This window comes from Gekko japonicus, unplaced genomic scaffold, assembly GCF_001447785.1.
Source record: "Gekko japonicus isolate JY-2015 unplaced genomic scaffold, Gekko_japonicus_V1.1 scaffold568, whole genome shotgun sequence".
Taxonomy (NCBI): domain Eukaryota; kingdom Metazoa; phylum Chordata; class Lepidosauria; order Squamata; family Gekkonidae; genus Gekko; species Gekko japonicus.
The window spans coordinates 299,128-316,587 of record NW_015169190.1 but is presented as its reverse complement, the minus strand read 5'-3'; the positions used below and the strand labels follow the sequence as shown (position 1 = coordinate 316,587).

Sequence of the window (17,460 nt, the reverse complement as noted above, 5' to 3'; positions counted from 1 at the left end):
GCCTGTTTGGAACAAATACCTGAGCACTCCCCAAGCTTCCCAGGAGGGCACTGGCAGATGAAAGGCCTTCGGTTGATTTCGTAGCCCACGCACTGCATATCACCCGGGCAGGGCTTGTCTGTGCAAGGATCACTGGAGCCGGGACACAACCCTCCTGTTTGAGATAAAGAAGAAAACAATCCCAGTCACAGAATACAAAAGATCCCCCAGGACTGTGTTTTGTTGTATTTTAGACAGGGAGAAACTAAGGTTTGCTTTCTTTCTCTGGGTGGTGGCAGCAGCGGCAGAATCACTGCATCAAGATTCTGGTCTTGGAGAAGTCCCCCATTCTTGGCTGTCGTTGGGTTGGATCCACCAGAAGAAGTAGGTGAAGTAGGTGGGGCTGAGAGAGCTCTGAGAGAACTGCTCTTGAGAGAACGGCTCTGAAATAATTTGTGACTGACCCAAGGTCACCCAGGTGGCTGTATGTGAAGGAGTGGGGAATCAAACCCGGTTCTCCCAGAGTAGAGCCCACCGCTCTTAACCACTACACCAAACTGGCTGCCTGGTCCAAGCTCAGACCTGGAACACCAACTCCAACTGCTTCTGTTCATCTCAATACAGTCTTACCAATATATGTAGGCCGAGCTAGTCCTATTTTTTTATTTTAAAAAAGAAACCACCATTTGCCCACAGAAAGACCTCACAACCTCTGATAGAGCTTTAAAACATATGGCATTAATCTTCCTAGGCTGTTAAGCAAAACGCACTCAGAGGAAATGAAAGTCGGCGAGGTCCAACTACGACCCATGTTGCCGCTTGTGGGACTCCTGGGTACATTCATGCATTTAAGTGCAAATTTAGAAAGATGGAGAGATTCCCCGAGCGAGAGGTTTCTCTGCTTATGTGGACTTGCATCTGGAGCAACAAGGGGAGGGAGAAACCAGGGAAGACAAAGGAAACAGCAGAGAGAACAAATCTCCCACTGCAAATCCCAGATTTATTGTGTGAACAAAATTTGTATCTGTAGCCGTTCTAAAATGTTGAGAAAAGTTGCATGTGGGCTGATGTGGAACAAGGCAGTTGGGGGACAGAGAAGAGGGGGTTTAACTCCTTCCTCTCTGTGGTTTCACTACTGAAAATGGCCTCTCCACACTATTGTTAGTGCTTGAAGGAAGACACATGGGTACCCCATTGAAGTGGGGCCATGGGGCACTGGCAGAACATCTCTTTTGCATGCAGATGGTCCCAGGCTCAATCTGTTGCCCTCCCATTGAGAGTCGTGTCTTTTTGCACCCCAATATCCTCACAGTTGTGGATGAATCCACTGGTCTCACATCAAATCAGAGCCCCCCCCCATTAAGACGAGTCTGAAGTTGGTTCCTTATTCCCAGTTCCTTATTCATGAATTCAACCAAAAACACTGAGGGGAGTTTGAAAGCTCTGAACCTCAAATAAGGTGTGAACCACCACACATCATACACCCCAAGGTTCACAGGACTCTCCCCTTGAAGAGGATATATCCTGTTTCCTGGTCCAAACTGCGGTTCTTGTGCCAGATGCTCCAAAGTGGGGTACCCCTAGGACAATCACACAGGCAGACAGTTGGGCCATGATGCACCCCAAAACATTCTTTGGACCATCCCAAATGACACATCCCCACACTCTGGAGACTATCCCCTGCAAGATGACATGTATTTCCTCAGGCGCTTTCAGGAGGAAGTAGACCGGTTTCCATAAGAACTCAAAGGCACATTAACTTAACGCTCTTTTGTGTGACCCTCCGAAAACCCCTCATACCTTGGCCATGAGTCATGAATGACTCATGTTTGTAGGACAGCAACTTATCCCTTTTGGAATTGCCCTCACCATGTAGACATCTCGGGAAATCTCATCAAACACCAAGGAAGGGTCATCAACCCATCTCCTGGACTTTGTCAGTTGGTCTGAGGCATGCCCGGCGTGCAAGTTAATTCAGTTGTTTGCAATGAGTGTCCCGGTTCTGGGGTCCCAGGATGTAACCCACACCCCTCAGGGACCCCAACGACCACCAACTCACCCAGGAGATCCACAGAGCAAGAATGCCTCACAACACCGGACCCTGTCAGCACTGCCAGGGCACAACAGCCTGGGCCAGCCCGACCATGGAGCGAAGAGCCTCGAGGAGTAGGAGAGGCCGACAGCTCCCGGGAGAAGCTGACGGTGAACACACAAATGCACGAGACCCCGCACGCTGGCGGCGGGGCCCCAGGCCGACAGGACCACCGCCGGCATAGCTCCAACCACACCCAGGCCGTAGGGACGGAGCATATCATGGGGGGGGGGCTGGGATGAATGACAGGGAGGCGGGCCCGAGGGACGGTACTGGGAGAGGGAGCTGGGTATAAAGGCGAGGGAAGCGAAGGGGCCGGGGAGGAAGGATGTGCTCGGAACTACCTAACGAAGCCAGAGAGAGAAGGAGCGCAGGGAGGGCGCTGAGAAGCCAATGCACGAAGGTAGAGGGACCTACGGAGTGCCACTAAACTCCGTCTCCTACCCATCTGAGGCCCCAACGCTCCCCCTCTTCTTTAACAGGCCTCAACTTCCAGAGCCATCGGACCTCTCCCGCCTTGGGACGCCACGGCCATGGGAGGTGCTATGCCCGGAGCCCAGGGCAGGCTTGACAACGAGATAACAGGTCTCCTTCTCATTTTACCACATCCCTGCACCTCTCAGAAGTACCCTTGCAACAGAAGGCTTGAATTATCCAATGACAACTTGGATTCTGACCTTACCACCAATGGGGTGATGGATTCTAAAGCTGCATCCATCACAAATACAACCCCCACCCCCATTATACCGACGAGCAGCCAGATCTGGCACTGCTTCCCCATCTGAGCCCAGATAAATCTAGGGGCATAAAAAGGATATGCAAAGCTCTTCATTTTTATAGTTGGTTCTGCTCCCAAGCCTTCTACGATCCCTACACAGGAAATATATTGAACTTCCTTGCCAAGAATGGCAGAGTCTTTCTTCTCCTGTTCTGCTTCTTTCCCTCAAATTTCGCTTTTGTATCTTTCTACTTGGTCCGGTCTCTTTGCTTCCCCCCCTCCCTACTATCAGACCAGTCTGCCCTACAGCCAGCTAGTCTCCTCCCATAGTATCCCCACATGCTTTCCGTTCCTATGTTGAAAACCCTTCCCCATTCATCCTTCACATTTTCTGGTCCTCTTTTTAGCAACCCACCGTACCTGTCCTTCTCTACAGGTTATTTTCTCTGGTCTAGCCATGTGGGAGGAACATGATTTGGGTCAAAAGCCACTTTAATCGGTATTAGTAAAGTCATACAAGTGAATACACTGGAAATGCACTAGAGTGAATGGTTTGATTGAACTGCGGAGCAAGAGGAGGCAAAAAAACAATTGGTGCATTAGGAAAAACGTATTTTATTAGACTTGATGATGCCTGCATGTCTTGCCTATGTTTTGTCAGGATCAATAAAAGTATACAAATATAGATAACCTCAAAAATAATAGATGTATGTATCATAAAGTATTAAGCGAGCATCTGAGAAAGAACAGTTAATAACACTGAAGTCCTGGGAGCCAAGGAAAAATATATTTCCCAATGGACCAATCGCTTGTTTGCCTTTTCTTGTTCTACTTAGTGCTGTGGCCCTCTCTTTTGGACTTTATTAGATTGCCACAAGTACTGTATGGTTGCCATATTGAGTAGTTCAGTTTTGCTGTCTTGTACTTCTATCGCTTTGTTTCCCTTTGCTCTTCTGTATCTTACTCAGGTCAACCTAGTTAGATATCTGCTCATCTCCTTCTTTCATTCCCTGGGAAATTTATTAATCCAATCTGGAACGTCTTTATACCTCAAGCTCAAAGAATCCCCCAGAATCTTCGTCCAGTTCCACACGAAGTACACATGTGCACTCTGGTCAGAGAGGGTATAAAGTCCAGAAAGATTGAGAGGCTAAGAGAATTGGATTCGCTTCTGGAAGTTCTGTGGGTTGAAATAGGGGGGCCAAAAGGAAACTTAACACTGGGAGTTTGTTATCGCCCACCAGATCAAAAGATAGAGGAGGATTATAAAATGATGAATGAATTAAAGATAGCAGCTAGACAAAAACACTGTGTCGTAATAGGTGATTTTAACTACCCACACATTGGGTCAATATGTGTTCTAGTCGAGAAAAAGAGATTGCGTTTCCAGACACTCTAAATGACTGTGCTATGGAGCAGATGGTCACGGAACCTACCAGGGGAGAGGCGATCCTTGATTTGGTCCTAAATAACACACTCAAGACCTGGTGAGAGATGTAAAAGTGATTGCACCGCTTGGGAACAGTGATCATAATGTTGTTGAGTTCAACATTTGTACAAATAGGGAATTGGCCAAAAACACTCACACAACCACTTTTAACTTTAAAAGGGGTAATTTTTCTGATATGAGGGGACATGTGGGGAGGAAACTGAAGGGAAAAGTAGAAAGGGTCAAAACCATTGGGGAAGCTTGGAAACTGTTTAAAACTACAATTCTAGAAGCTCAAATAAAATATATTCCGCAGGTTAGGAAAGGCACAAACAGGTATAAGAAAAAGCCTACATGGTTAACAAACAAAGTAATGGAAGCTGTAAAAGGTAAAAAGGATTCCTTTAAGCGGTGGAAAGCTAGTCACAGTGAGGCTGATAAAACAGAACACAGGCTATGGCAAATAAAATGCAAGTCTGTGGTCAGGCATGCAAAAAGGGAATATGAGGAGCATATAGCAAAAAATGTAAAGACCAACAATAAAACTTTCTTCAAATACATTAGAAACAGGAAACCAGCCAGGGAGGCAGTGGGGCCCTTGGATGACCAAGGGGTAAAAGGAGTACTGAAGGATGATAGGGAAATGGCTGAGAAGCTAAATGCATTTTTTGCCTCCGTCTTCACTGTGGAAGATGAGAGGTGCTTGCCCACTCCAGAGCCGCTGAGTTCGGGAGGGGTGTTGAAAGACCTGAGTCAGATTGAGGTGACGAGAGAGGAGGTCCTAAAACTGATAAACAACTTAAAAACTGATAAATCACCAGGCCCAGATGGCATACATCCAAGAGTTCTGAAAGAACTCAATTGTGAACTTGTGGATCTCCTGACAAAAATATGTAATCTCTCCTTAAAATCAGCCTCCATTCCTGAGGACTGGAAGGTAGCTAATGTCACTCCCATCTTTAAAAAGGGTTCCAGAGGAGATCCGGGAAATTACAGGCCAGTCAGTCTGACGTCGATACCGGGTAAATTGGTGGAAACCATTATTAAGGAAAGAATTAGTAGGCACATAGATGAACAAAACCTATTGAGGCAGACTCAACATGGGTTCTGTAAGGGAAGATCTTGTCTCACTAACCTGTTAATGTTCTTTGAGGGGGTGAACAAACATGTGGACAAGGGGGATCCAATAGATATTGTTTACCTTGACTTCCAGAAAGCTTTTGATAAAGTTCCTCATCAAAGGCTCCTAAGTAAGCTCAAAAATCATGGGATAAAAGGACAAGTCCTTTTATGGATCAAAAACTGGCTAATTAATAGAAAACAGAGAGTGAGTATAAATGGGCAGTTCTCTCAGTGGAGGGGGGTAAGCAGTGGGGTACCGCAGGGATCAGTACTTGGTCCACTGCTTTTTAACTTGTTCATTAATGATTTGGAGTTGGGAGTAAGCAGTGAAGTGGCTAAATTTGCGGATGATACGAAGTTGTTCAGGGTGGTGAAAACCAGTGAGGATTGTGAGGCACTCCAAAGGGATCTGTCAATTTTGGGCGAGTGGGCGTCAACATGGCAAATGGGGTTCAATGTGGCCAAGTGCAAGGTGATGCACATTGGAGCCAAAAATCCTAACTATAAATACACGTTGATGGGGTCTGAACTGGCAGAGACTGATCAAGAGAGAGATCTTGGAGTTGTAGTAGATAACTCACTGAAGATGTCGAGACAGTGTGTGACTGCAATAAAGAAGGCCAATGCTATGCTGGGGATTATTAGGAAGGGTATTGTAAACAGATCAGCCAATATCATAATGCCGCTATATAAATCAATGGTGCTATCTCATTTGGAATACTGTGTGCAATTCTGGTCACCACACCTTAAAAAGGATATTATAGCTTTGGAAAAAGTGCAGAAAAGGGCAACTCGAATGATAAAGGGGTTGGAACACTTTCCCTATGAGGAAAGGTTAAGGTGCTTAGGGTTCTTTAGCTTGGAGAAACGACGACTGAGGGGTGACATGATTGAGGTTTATAAGATTCTATGTTTTGTCAGGATCAATAAAAGTATATAAATATAGACAAACCTCAAAAATAATAGATGTATCATAAAGAACACAAAATTTAAAAACAAACTCTGAAAAAGCGAGCATCTGAGAAAAAAACAGTTAATAACACTGAAGTCCTGGGAGCCAAGGAAAAATATATTTCCCAATGGACCAATCGCTTGTTTGCCCTTTCTTCTTCTACTTAGTGCTGTGGCCCTCTCTTTTGGACTTTATTAGATTGCCGCAAGTACTGTATGGTTGCCATATTGAGTAGTTCAGTTTTGCTGTCTTGTACTTCTATCGCTTTGTTTCCCTTTGCTCTTCTGTATCTTACTCAGGTCAACCTAGTTAGATATCTGCCCATCTCCTTCTTTCATTCCCTGGGAAATTTATCAATCCAATCTGGAACGTCTTTATACCCCAAGTGCAAAGAATCCCCCAGAATCTTCGTCCGGTTCCACACTGAGTACGCATGTGCACTCTGACTCAGGGACCGCTTTGATTAACAGGGTCCCCAGCATCCAATTACCTTTGACCCTGAAGAGCGGCTGCTGGTCAGAGCACATCGACAACACTGATCTTGATAGGTCTGGTTCGGGATAAGGCAGCTTCATGTGCTCAAGAGCGTTGGTATCTGACTGTCATTTTCAACTGGCCAAAGTGCATAGAGCTTGAAGCATTAAACTCTATTCCTGTCCACACACCCCGCACCTCTGTTCGCCTCTGATCTGAAGCAGGTCCACTATGCAGAGAGTTTCTGTGTCGGTCTGCAGCAAGACGGCTAGGTTTGAGTCCAGTAGCGGCTTAGAGACCAACAATGCTTTTGGGGTACGGGCGTTCAAGACTCAAAGCTGACAAAAGGAACTTCGGCTCTTGAAAGCTCATACCCCGAAAATCTTGTCGGTTGCTAGCTGGGCCACTACGTGGCTTCTTGTAACCTTTTACAAACCCTTGGAAAGATCTGAGTAAGAGCAGACCCATAACCACCGGGGGTGAGGGGCTTTGGCGGGTAGTGCCCCCCCACAGATGACCCCCCCAGCCCTCCCTGGGAGGATGCCAGAACCCCCTCCCTCCCCCTGACAGCCCCATTGGCAAAGATACACACCTGCTTGCCTCCTTGGCTCTCCCTCAGCGGCGGTGTGGTGGCTGGGCGGGCTGGGGCAGTGAACCCACAGCCCTGCCTGCGTGGCTCTCCTTCTCCCTCTCCGTTCCTGGCACGCAGGAGGCTCCTGAGCCTCTGCAAACAGGGAGGGAGAAGGAGAGCCCGCCTGCCAGCCAATAGCCACATCAGGGGCACGTGCCCCTGCTGAAAATTTTCTGGCTACAGGGCTGAGTAAGAGACCAGTAGTATCTTAAAGACTAACAAAATCTGTGGCAGGGTAGGAGCTTTCTTGATTCACTGCTCACCGGGAAGATCTGGTAATGGATCTCCCAGCATCTCATCTAGTATAACCAGGCCTGTAGCCAGGATTTTGTAATTCGGGGGGGAATAAGTCGGGGGGCACTGATGTTCAGTTGTGGAAGCAAGCCATACTTGGGGAAGGGGTAGCAGCAGCGGGGGGCCTGGGCTAGATGGAAGTTGTGGGGTCTTGGTAGGAAGTCAGGGGGCCAAGCCCTGAAATGCCCCACTGTAGCTACGGGGCTGAGTATAACCCTCCAAACAAGAATTCTCTCATACCGAATAAAAGCTGCCCATGTTAGTGAACAACTGCCCCCTCCTGTATGCTCTGACCATGTCACTTATTTCTTTGACTAGTGAGGTTTATCTACAAGTGTGTAAGGGAAGCAGTGAACCTGCAGGAAGGTAAACCCCCGGCAGTTATCACAAACAGCGAGGGAACTAGTGTGGCAGGTAAACATGAGCTGGCTCTATGTGCAGCTTGAATGGGCTTGCACCATTAAGGTCTTTTCCCTGGAAATGGGAAAAATTAGTACAGAAGGTTTTGAGGGTGGACACGGTCTGTCTGCAAATATATGACCAAACTGGAAACCCTTACACCAGGACTGACTCTATACTTTTAAAAGAACTGTGCACATGGTGCCGAGACATACATCATTCATCTGAATGGTGCATCGTAATAAAGTAAGGCCTTGGTCAGCAACAGCTTTTGATAGATGGCCATTCAGAGATGGGACTGGGCAGCAGACCAAGGAGTTTGACCTGCTCTCAAGCTTATATCAACAGCAGTTTGATCTAGGGAAATCAGCTTGTGAAGGTCTTCATTGCAGGGAAATAAACGATGTGTTGGATTCTGCCTCCTCCACAAGGAGCCTTCTGTTGAAGCAAGAAGCTCTGTAGGACCTAACCCAGTATCATCTGTCAATGCCTGATCTGCTAGAGCCAGTTTGGTGTAGTGGTTAAGAGCAGCAGACTCTAATCTGGAGCACCAAGTTTGATTCCTCACTTCCCCATTTGAAGCTTGCTGGGTGACCTTAGGCAAGTCATGACACTCCCAGCCTAAAAATAAGCATAGCTCGCCACCTAGTAGTGCCAAAAAAGAGCTACAGCTTCGGCAGCCAAACAATCCACCTGGGGATCTTCTGGCTATTCCACACACAACGCCTTACGATAATTTCAATTTTACCTGATCTGCTTCCGCTAAACACTCAGGACAGTTCTCTATCTATATTAGAGTCCCATAGTCCCTTAGAGACCAACAAGGCTTTTGGGGTATAAGTTTTTGAGAGTCAAAATTCCCTTTATATCTGACAAAGGGAGCTTTGACTCTCGGGAAATTATACCCCGAACACTTTGTTGGTCTCTAAGGGGCCAATGAACTCAAATCTAGCTCTTCTACTGCAGACCCACATGGATACCCTCCTGAAACTATCTTCATGGAGGGTAATTCTAGTTCCTGACCTTCATCACAAAGGATATCCTTCTTGGCTCGGGCCAAAGGTCCAGTAAGTCTGGTGTTTTGCATCCAGTAGGCCAGACGGATACCTCTGGGGATGCTCGTAACAAGGGCAGTCCTCACCTACTTTGGTCCCTCGCATAGAGCAATAAGACGTACCATGTCTCTGATCACCATGTCTCTGATCACAAAGGCCTACCAAGCCATCATCCATTCTGGCAGCTTGTGTCAGACCTCTCTCAGCCCCACCTCTCTCAGTCCCACCCACCTCCCAGGGTGTCTGTTGTGGGGAGGGGAAGGGAAAGGAGTTTGTAAGCCGCTCTGAGACACCTTTGGGTAGTGAAGGGCGGGGTATAAATCCAATCTCTTCTTCTCTCCTTCTTCGTAACAAGGGCAGTCCTCACCTACTTTGGTCCCTAGCATAGAGCAATAAGACGTACCATGTCTCTGATCACATAGGGTCATTTGTTTATGGCCTACCAAGCCATCCTCCACTGACATATCAACGCAAATGACATCTATGCGATTGGGCATCATGATACCATGTGATCCATTTGATATCTCTGCAGTACTTCTTGGGACAGTCATTGGGTGAACTTGGATTCTGGTGTTTTGAGAAAGTGTGCGTGAGAAAGACAGTCACAAGAGCCCTTTGTTTGTTCATGATGGGCACAAACCTGGCTTGTTTCCTGCACTTGCATTCTTGTACCCTCCTCTCCTTGCATGCAGAAGGTCACTGAAGGCTCCAAGTTTTGGAACTCTTGAATCAAATGCTAATTTGCCATGACATCCAAGTGCTGGCCCTTAATCAAACTGGACTTTTCCCCCTTCCCACAAACTGGGTTTTTAACCTAGTTTCCTTCCCACAAAGCCAGGTTTCTCAACCACAGTTTAATGCTGGCTTAGCATTCTGCTTTCTGGGCAGGAAACAAACCCCAGGAAACACAATATAAGTAACAAAAGGGTATGTTTTGGGATTATCCTGGGGTAAAACGATGGGGTGTCTTCCAAGGGCCAAGCTACATGTGATATTGGATTTTCAGTCCAGAGATGTAAACCCCCCCCCCCTGAAAAGAAACTAGTTACATGTGTGTGATCTGGATCAGGGCCACGGGAAGGGTGTGTGCGTTTAACTCCTCTCTGTGCCAATAAAAATGCTCACCTTCCAGCTTCTTCATGCGCAATGTGGAAAAAAGAAAGTTATGATAGAGCTATGCATCTCCCCCCCCAACCACAAGAGTTTAAAGCAGCCTGGGAGCCATTTTTGACTTGAGAAATGGCACAGGGGGAAGAGTCAACCCCCCCTTTTCCAGTGCTCCAGCCCTAATCCAGATCGGGAATCCCATGATTGCTTTCAAGGTTGCATGACACAATGGCAGGTCCAGTCGCAGAACTCCATCCTCACATGGGCCCAATAGGGAAGTAAATCCTCACTCTTGTCATCTGTGTTTTTGGCTCTCAGAAGCATATGTATAGAGAATTTCACAGCAGCGACAGAACGCTGTATTTAAAACATACATATAGTCAGGGGTCATTTCATAGAAAAAGAGCTAGGGGAACTCATTAGTATAACTCATTAGCATATGCCACACCCCCTGACTAGGGGCCCGGCGGTGGACCTGCAAGGCCAGCGGGAGTGTGAGGAAGCCCCGCCAAGGCCCTCCCTGGCCCCAGGCAGGCAGGGGTGGGGAGAGGCGGGGAGGAAGCAACTTACCCTCCCTCTTCTCCTGCCTCCTCCTGGCTGAATGAGGGCCGGAAGCAGGGCGGCCGGAAGCAGGGGGCGGGGCTTTGTCATGTGCCCCGCCCCCTGCCCCTCACCTGGGGGAACTGTGATCCCCCGCGTTCCCCCCCGAAATGACCTCTGCATATAGTTAAAAACAGGATACTTAAAGCAGCTTTGACGGAAATTCTTTCACCGTACCATCTTGTTCCCTCCCCCTAGCATGGGCACTGCCATCCAGATCTGTATGCACGATGCATTTGTTCTCAGAGCACAATTAAATTTTATGTCATGTCAGGCGATAATTTTCAACAAGCCTCTCTGTGGCTGACAGATAGACAAGTCGCTGGGGCCAAAAAAGCTCCGGAACTCATGAATATGCATAAGCTTGTGGGAAGACAACCCTGCTGAGATTTTTTTGGAACAAGCCTGGCTGCATGTTTTCACAACCTTTTAACCCCTGGTGAAAATGTCTGACACCGAGCAATAAAATCAATAGGCAGCCTTGCAATCAATCTTTGCCATATTTTGTCTTATTCAGAACCTAAGTCCTTCTATGAAGCCCAGCAGCGCATGGGGGAAAGTTAATAATTTAATTCGACGGCCTGTAGGGCTTGCGACTTGGGATGCCAAACACAGATCACAGAAACATATAAATAAAGGGACCACAGTGAAATGTAATAATGTAGCAAAAGGAACACCGGGCAAGATTTCTTCAAATTATATATAAGCAGGGCTTTTTGTGTAGAAAAAGCCCAGCAGGAACTTATTAGCATAATAGGCCACACCCAACAGCACCAACGCATTAGCATATTAGGCCACACCCCTGACAGCACAGCTCATTAGCATATTAGGCCACATGACCATGGCTTCTCTTGGCTTGCCTGGGTGCCCCGTGACTGCGGGAAGCCCGGGCAAGTCCCCCCTTGAAGGGAAGGGAAGACAGTTTAACCTGCCCTTGGACAGGCCAGGGAAGGCACGGGGAGGCATTTAAATGCTTCTCCGATCCTTCCAGGGGCCCCCCACGTCGGAGTTGCCAGTGAGGGGTCACTCTCCAGGCCTTCCTTAAGAACATAAGAACATAAGAGACGCCAATGTTGGATCAGACCAAAGGCCCGGGGCCCCGGGGCAAGCCAGCCCTTGGACAGGCCAGGGAAGGCATGGGGAGACATTTAAATGCGTCTCCGATCCTTCCAGGGGCCCCCCACGTCGGAGTTGCCGGGGGGGGGAGTGTCGCTCTCCAGGACTTCCCTCTGTAGCCACGCACACAGAGGTTTTGGCTGTAGTGGGCATGGCCAACTCTGAAGCCAGACAGAACTCTGTTCCTGTGTGTTCCTGCCCCAAAACAGCCCTGTATATAAGAAATTTTGAATCAAATTCTGCAAGAGTTCCCCCAAAAATACAATTGTTTGGAGTAGCAGGATACGAAGATCAAGGGAACTCTTTGACACTCCACAACAGTGTGTTGGCCACCTGGAATCCTTTTGGGACCTAGCAATAAGGACTTTTCACACTGAAGTGTTACATGCATTGATTGTTGAGCATACATTGTATGCTGCTATTCCAAACTATAGTATTTTTTTGTGGAACTATTGAAGAATTTGATTCAAAAACACAGATCACAGGCAGCATTGAGCTGTGGCCTCCTAAGTGCCTGTGATTCAGTGCCTGATGCCCCTGCTGTTTTTGAAATCCAGGACAGGCGCTTAGTTGGTCAAGCCCACACTGGACCACCGTACAATCCAGGACAGGCGCTTAGTTGGTCAAGCCCACACTGGACCACTGTACATTGCTATGGTTTCCTCCATGAATCCCAAGTTGGGAAGATGAAAAGCAAGTTATCTCACGGACTGGACATCGGCACAGGCAAACTGTTTTAGGCAGCTTCCCCGAATGCAAAGAAGAAGAAGGAGAAGAAGAGGAGGAAAGGGAGATTGGATTTCACTACCTGAAGGAGTCTCAGAGCGGCTTACAATCTCCTTTCCCTCCCCTTCCCCACAACAGACACCCTGTGGGGTAGGTGGGGCTGAGAGAGCTCTTTCGAGGACTGCTCACAAGAGAACAGCTCTGAAAGAACTTATGACTGACCCAAGGTCACACCAGCAGCTGCATGGGAAGGAGTGGGGAATCAAACCTGGTTCTCCTAGATTAGAGTCTGCGCTCCTAACCACTACACCAAACTGGCTCTCAAGAGCCCCTTGTAACCCATGATGGCGGTATCTTGGAAGAACCGCAACCTTCTAAGTAGCCCTGAATCACTGTCTGAACCTACAAACATGCCACAAGCTCTCAGTTTGACATAGTCAGCTAGTTACTCCACTGGCAACCTTTCAAGGGGGCATGACTATGGGCCAGAACTTCCTTGCATTTGATGAAGATCTTTAAGACACAAACCAGCAAGCAAGACATTCTGACACTTCTCCGCTAAACTGCCAGATTGTGTAAGGAGAGAAGTGGTACTCCTGTAAGCTGCTGAGATTCCTTATCTGCACAAGAAAAATCTGCTAGTTGGATGCCAGGAGTCACAGGGCAGAAACCTGGAGACATCCACTGTCAAAAGCCGTTGGGGGCCAGAATCGAGAACTTTCAGCTCTACTGACCCTTGTAATAAAAAAGAGAAGAAGAGACTGGATTTATATCTGGAAAAGTTGAGAAAACACTGGTCTAAGGCACTCAGAATCTACTTCAACATGTGGGAGTTCAATGAAAGACTCCCGGGCAGGTTCCTCTGTAGACAAATCAATGTCTAAAGGTTTCTGTGAGGGTAAGAAGACTGGCATCCCAGGAGCAGACCAGTCTGATCCAGTAGACGCAGACAGGACTGAACAACCGCTATCGGTGATACAATATTTAAGACTAGCTCCATGCGCTTGGCACTCCATTTTCCAACTTGTGCCACTGAGCAGAAATTAGTTCATAATTCTAGAAATGGCTGTAACAACAGTCACCACCACCTCTGCACCACAGTGACAATGCAAATGGACCTCTATGTAGAAATGTTGGGGATGAGAAGGAGATAGGACCCCAGTGAGCCCCCTTAGAACTCTATGGCTCAGGAGCCAGAACTGTTTGTTTGTTTTTAATTTTAAAAAAACCGGGGGGAAGTAAGAAAAATGGCTCCTATGCATGAATACATCAAATACCAAAATCTATTAATTATAAACTAATGCTACATATATTGAAATATATCATGTTTAGAGCTTCCCTCTTTGCAAATTCCACAGGCAGCTTCTTGTTCTGAAACACACAAAAAAGGAGATCAACACTGGACCCAAAAAAGCTGTCCTTGTGTCTTTGGCACTAGAAAAGAGCAAGAGTCCAGTAGCATCTGAAAGACTCACAAAATTCGCGAGTCACTGCTCACTTCTTCTTTGTTAATTCTATTTGTTTAAATATTTGTTTAAATTTCTAGCCCACCCTTCCCTGCACTGAAGGGCTCAGAGAGGGCTACAACAACAGATATACACAACAGATTTAAAACAATTAAAACATAATCTACTCAATAGTAAAACCTATACGACGTCAACTGATAAAATGCACAAGATGGCAATAAGACACAAGTTCATAAGAGCTCCCAAAGAATGTGTGGTATGTGTGCCCACAGATGAAAGCCAAATACTGAGCAAGTGGCAGAAAAACAGCAACAATAGTGCCAGGTAGGGGAGGCCAATATAGTCAGATCTCCGCCACCTCAACCGTAGCCCTGGTGGAACATCTCTGTTTTACAGGCCCTGCAAAACTGCATTAAGTCCCGCAGGGCCCTGATCTTACTTGGGAAAGTGTTTCCCCAGGCTGGGGCCAGAGTCAAAAAGGCTCCGGCCCTGGTCAAGGCGAAGCAGACCTCCTTTGGGCTGGGGACCCCTATCTTGCCCATTAACACGACATACCCAGGTCTCCTATGTAACCAGATCTCAATCTTTGGCAAAGGGTTCTATTCCCAGTTTTGAGCTAAGAGCCTCCCGGCTGCTACAGTCAGCCATCTCAAAAGACGCAACGGCCCTTTAGATACCCTTCTTGTATTATAGCCAAACTGATACCCTAAAACCTAAACATTTAAAAACCAACACACTAGCTCTGGCCTTCTGCTTATTTCCTTATCAATAAGATTCCCATAATCCAGACCCGTAGCTACAGTGGGGCACCTTGGGGCTAGGCTCCCTAACTTAGTAGCAATTCCCCAAGACTTCCTATCCAGCCCAGGGCCCCCGAGTGGTGGTAGGTGTGGGGAAGGAGCCAGTTATTCCTTTAATTCGATTAGCCAGGGCCCCCTGAGAAATTTAAATGCCCCCCGACTTTAAAAATCCCGGCTACGGGCCTGCCATAACGCCTCACAACATGGCAATCCCATCACATATATACTAAAGAACCCACTTGGTTCTTATATGCCTAACAAAGGTTAGAGGCACTGGATTTGGAATGGTGAGATTGCTTTTTAAAAACTGTCCTGAGGAACTTTGCCAGGGAACTGAATGGTTCTGCCCCGTTTTGCCAATCATAGGATACTGCTTTTGCTTCGGAAGGGCAGTCCAGTGCTCTCTCAAAGCCAGCATTCAGTGCAAGCTGGTATTCCTTTCAAAGCATAAGAGCGGTCCTGGTGGATAAACCACGGGGCATTGCAACTTTTTTATTCATGATCCCGCGGGTGAATTTTATAGCTGTCACAAAACTTTTGAAATACTGAAGCTCTGGAGACAGTTCTTTATGTCTGCCTTTGTACTCAAGAGGGCCCCCAGCTACAAATCATGTCTTATAGCGTTGCTCCTGGCTAACACGCATTTCCAGGGTGATTTCACAACTGCAGAGACTAAAAGCCACTAAAGCACTCACAGGTACGTTATCCACCTTTGAAGGATTTATAGCCCGGGCTCGAGAATCTTCTCCGAAGTCCAGCAGTCTTCCTCTTCTTCTTTGCTTCTCCCGGAATTAAATTCAACATACTTATATTAAATGGTAATTTCGGTCTCTCTAGGCAGGTTGAGGAGAAACTGGAGGTAGTACCCCGAGGCTCGAGAGTGCTCTTCTGAGAAATGGGAGTCGGAATACTTCTGAAATTTTCTGCTTCCCAATCTCTCCCCTAGATTTTTGAGTCCTGAACTGCCTGGCCTGGTTTCCACAGTGGAACTGATGCAGGGCTGGTTCTCTGGCCAAGGGACCCGAGCATGTGGGGGGGCACCAATGTACCACAGGGGTTCCACTTGCTCCTGGCCACTGGTAGCACGAGAAGCAGCAGACATCACCTCCTGGAACAGCTCCACCACCGGCTGAGTCCAAGCTGAATTCACAAGACCTCAGCTCAGACCCACAGTGGCAGCGTAGGAGCAGGTGGGTGTAATTAGCTGGGAGGTGACAAGCCTTGAAGAAACCCTTAATCAATGCACTGGGGATTCTCCAGTGCTGTTTCTCCTGCTGAGTTCTTCTGTTCTCCTTGAAACAGGTGTAGAGAGGAAGTTTACACAGACTGCCACTAGAGAATCACTCTGCATGCAAGAAGGTAAAGCGCTCAAGTGTCAATCAACCCTAATCAAGGCATCTAACTTTCGTCGAATGTGATCCCAAGAACCAAAAACATATCAGGACTGGAGAATACGCTCAGACAATGGTTGCCTGGCTACATAGATCAATGCCTCTGTTTTTTTTTAAAAAAATCACACAGTGGACATACATCAGTGCACATCTGGATTGGACATTCTGCACTGCCTTATCAACCTGTCGTACATGGGGTGAATGATGATGTACAAGTAAGCCCAATGACCGCCACAGCACATGATGTTAGAAGCGGTGTGGCTATCGAGTAAACTCATAGCACACTGCTCCTGATTAGGGATGTGCATTTGGTTCGTCCGAACTGAATGTACCCCCGAAAACGGCCCATTCGGGCCCTTTTCGGGCTGCTGTGGGCTGATTCAGATTCTCTGATCTGAACCGGCTTGCTGCCGGCCCCATTATATCCTATGGGCCATTGAAGACAATGGCAAAAACATAGGGTATATTCTGGGGGCTGGAGTGAGGGGGTTTGAGGGAGCGGCTCCGAACATGCAGGGTAGCTGCTGGAGCCTCTCCCCAAGATACCCACCAAGTTTCAAGAACATTGGACCAGGGGGTCCAATTCTACAGGCCCCCAAACAGGTTGCCCCCATCCCCTTCATTGTTCTCTATGTTGGGGGGGGAGTTACTTTTTTCTCACGGTGCTGTTAGTGGCTCTGGGGGGGAGGGTGTTTGAGGAAGAGGCTCCAAATTTTCAGGGTAGCTTCAGGAGCCTCTCCCCACATGAACCCCCATGGACCAAAGCATTGGACCAGTGGGCTCAATTCTATGGGCACCCAAACAGGTTGCCCCCATTACCTCCACTGTTTCCAATGGGGAAACTCATCCAGCAGCACTTAAGGCAGGCAAGCAGGCAGCACCCAGCAGTCAGACTCTCCCAGAGAATCTCAGGGAAAGTGAACTGTCTTGGGAGGTGCTTGTTTGCCATGAGAACAAGTGGCACACTCCAGAACAAGTGGCACTGTGGCAGTGCAAGCATGCCACAGTGCCACACAGAAACCCCAAAAGAGCAACAGGAACAACATTTATACAGACCCTGCCCTGTGTAAATTGATGGTGCAACCAGAAGTCCAGGGAGGTAGCATGTC

At 47.6% G+C, this 17,460-nt stretch overlaps 1 protein-coding gene across 1 annotated transcript in view; it reads right to left on the bottom strand.

Moving 5' to 3' along the window:
* The window catches only part of FAT3 (FAT atypical cadherin 3), a gene marked incomplete at its 5' end in the record, with an annotated part of 357,302 nt that overhangs the window by 46,061 nt on the left and 293,781 nt on the right, over positions 1 to 17,460 (bottom strand). The window contains one exon of the mRNA XM_015416224.1: positions 20 to 154. Within this exon, the coding sequence (XP_015271710.1) occupies positions 20 to 154 (135 nt within the window). The remainder of the gene's footprint in view (positions 1 to 19; positions 155 to 17,460) is intronic.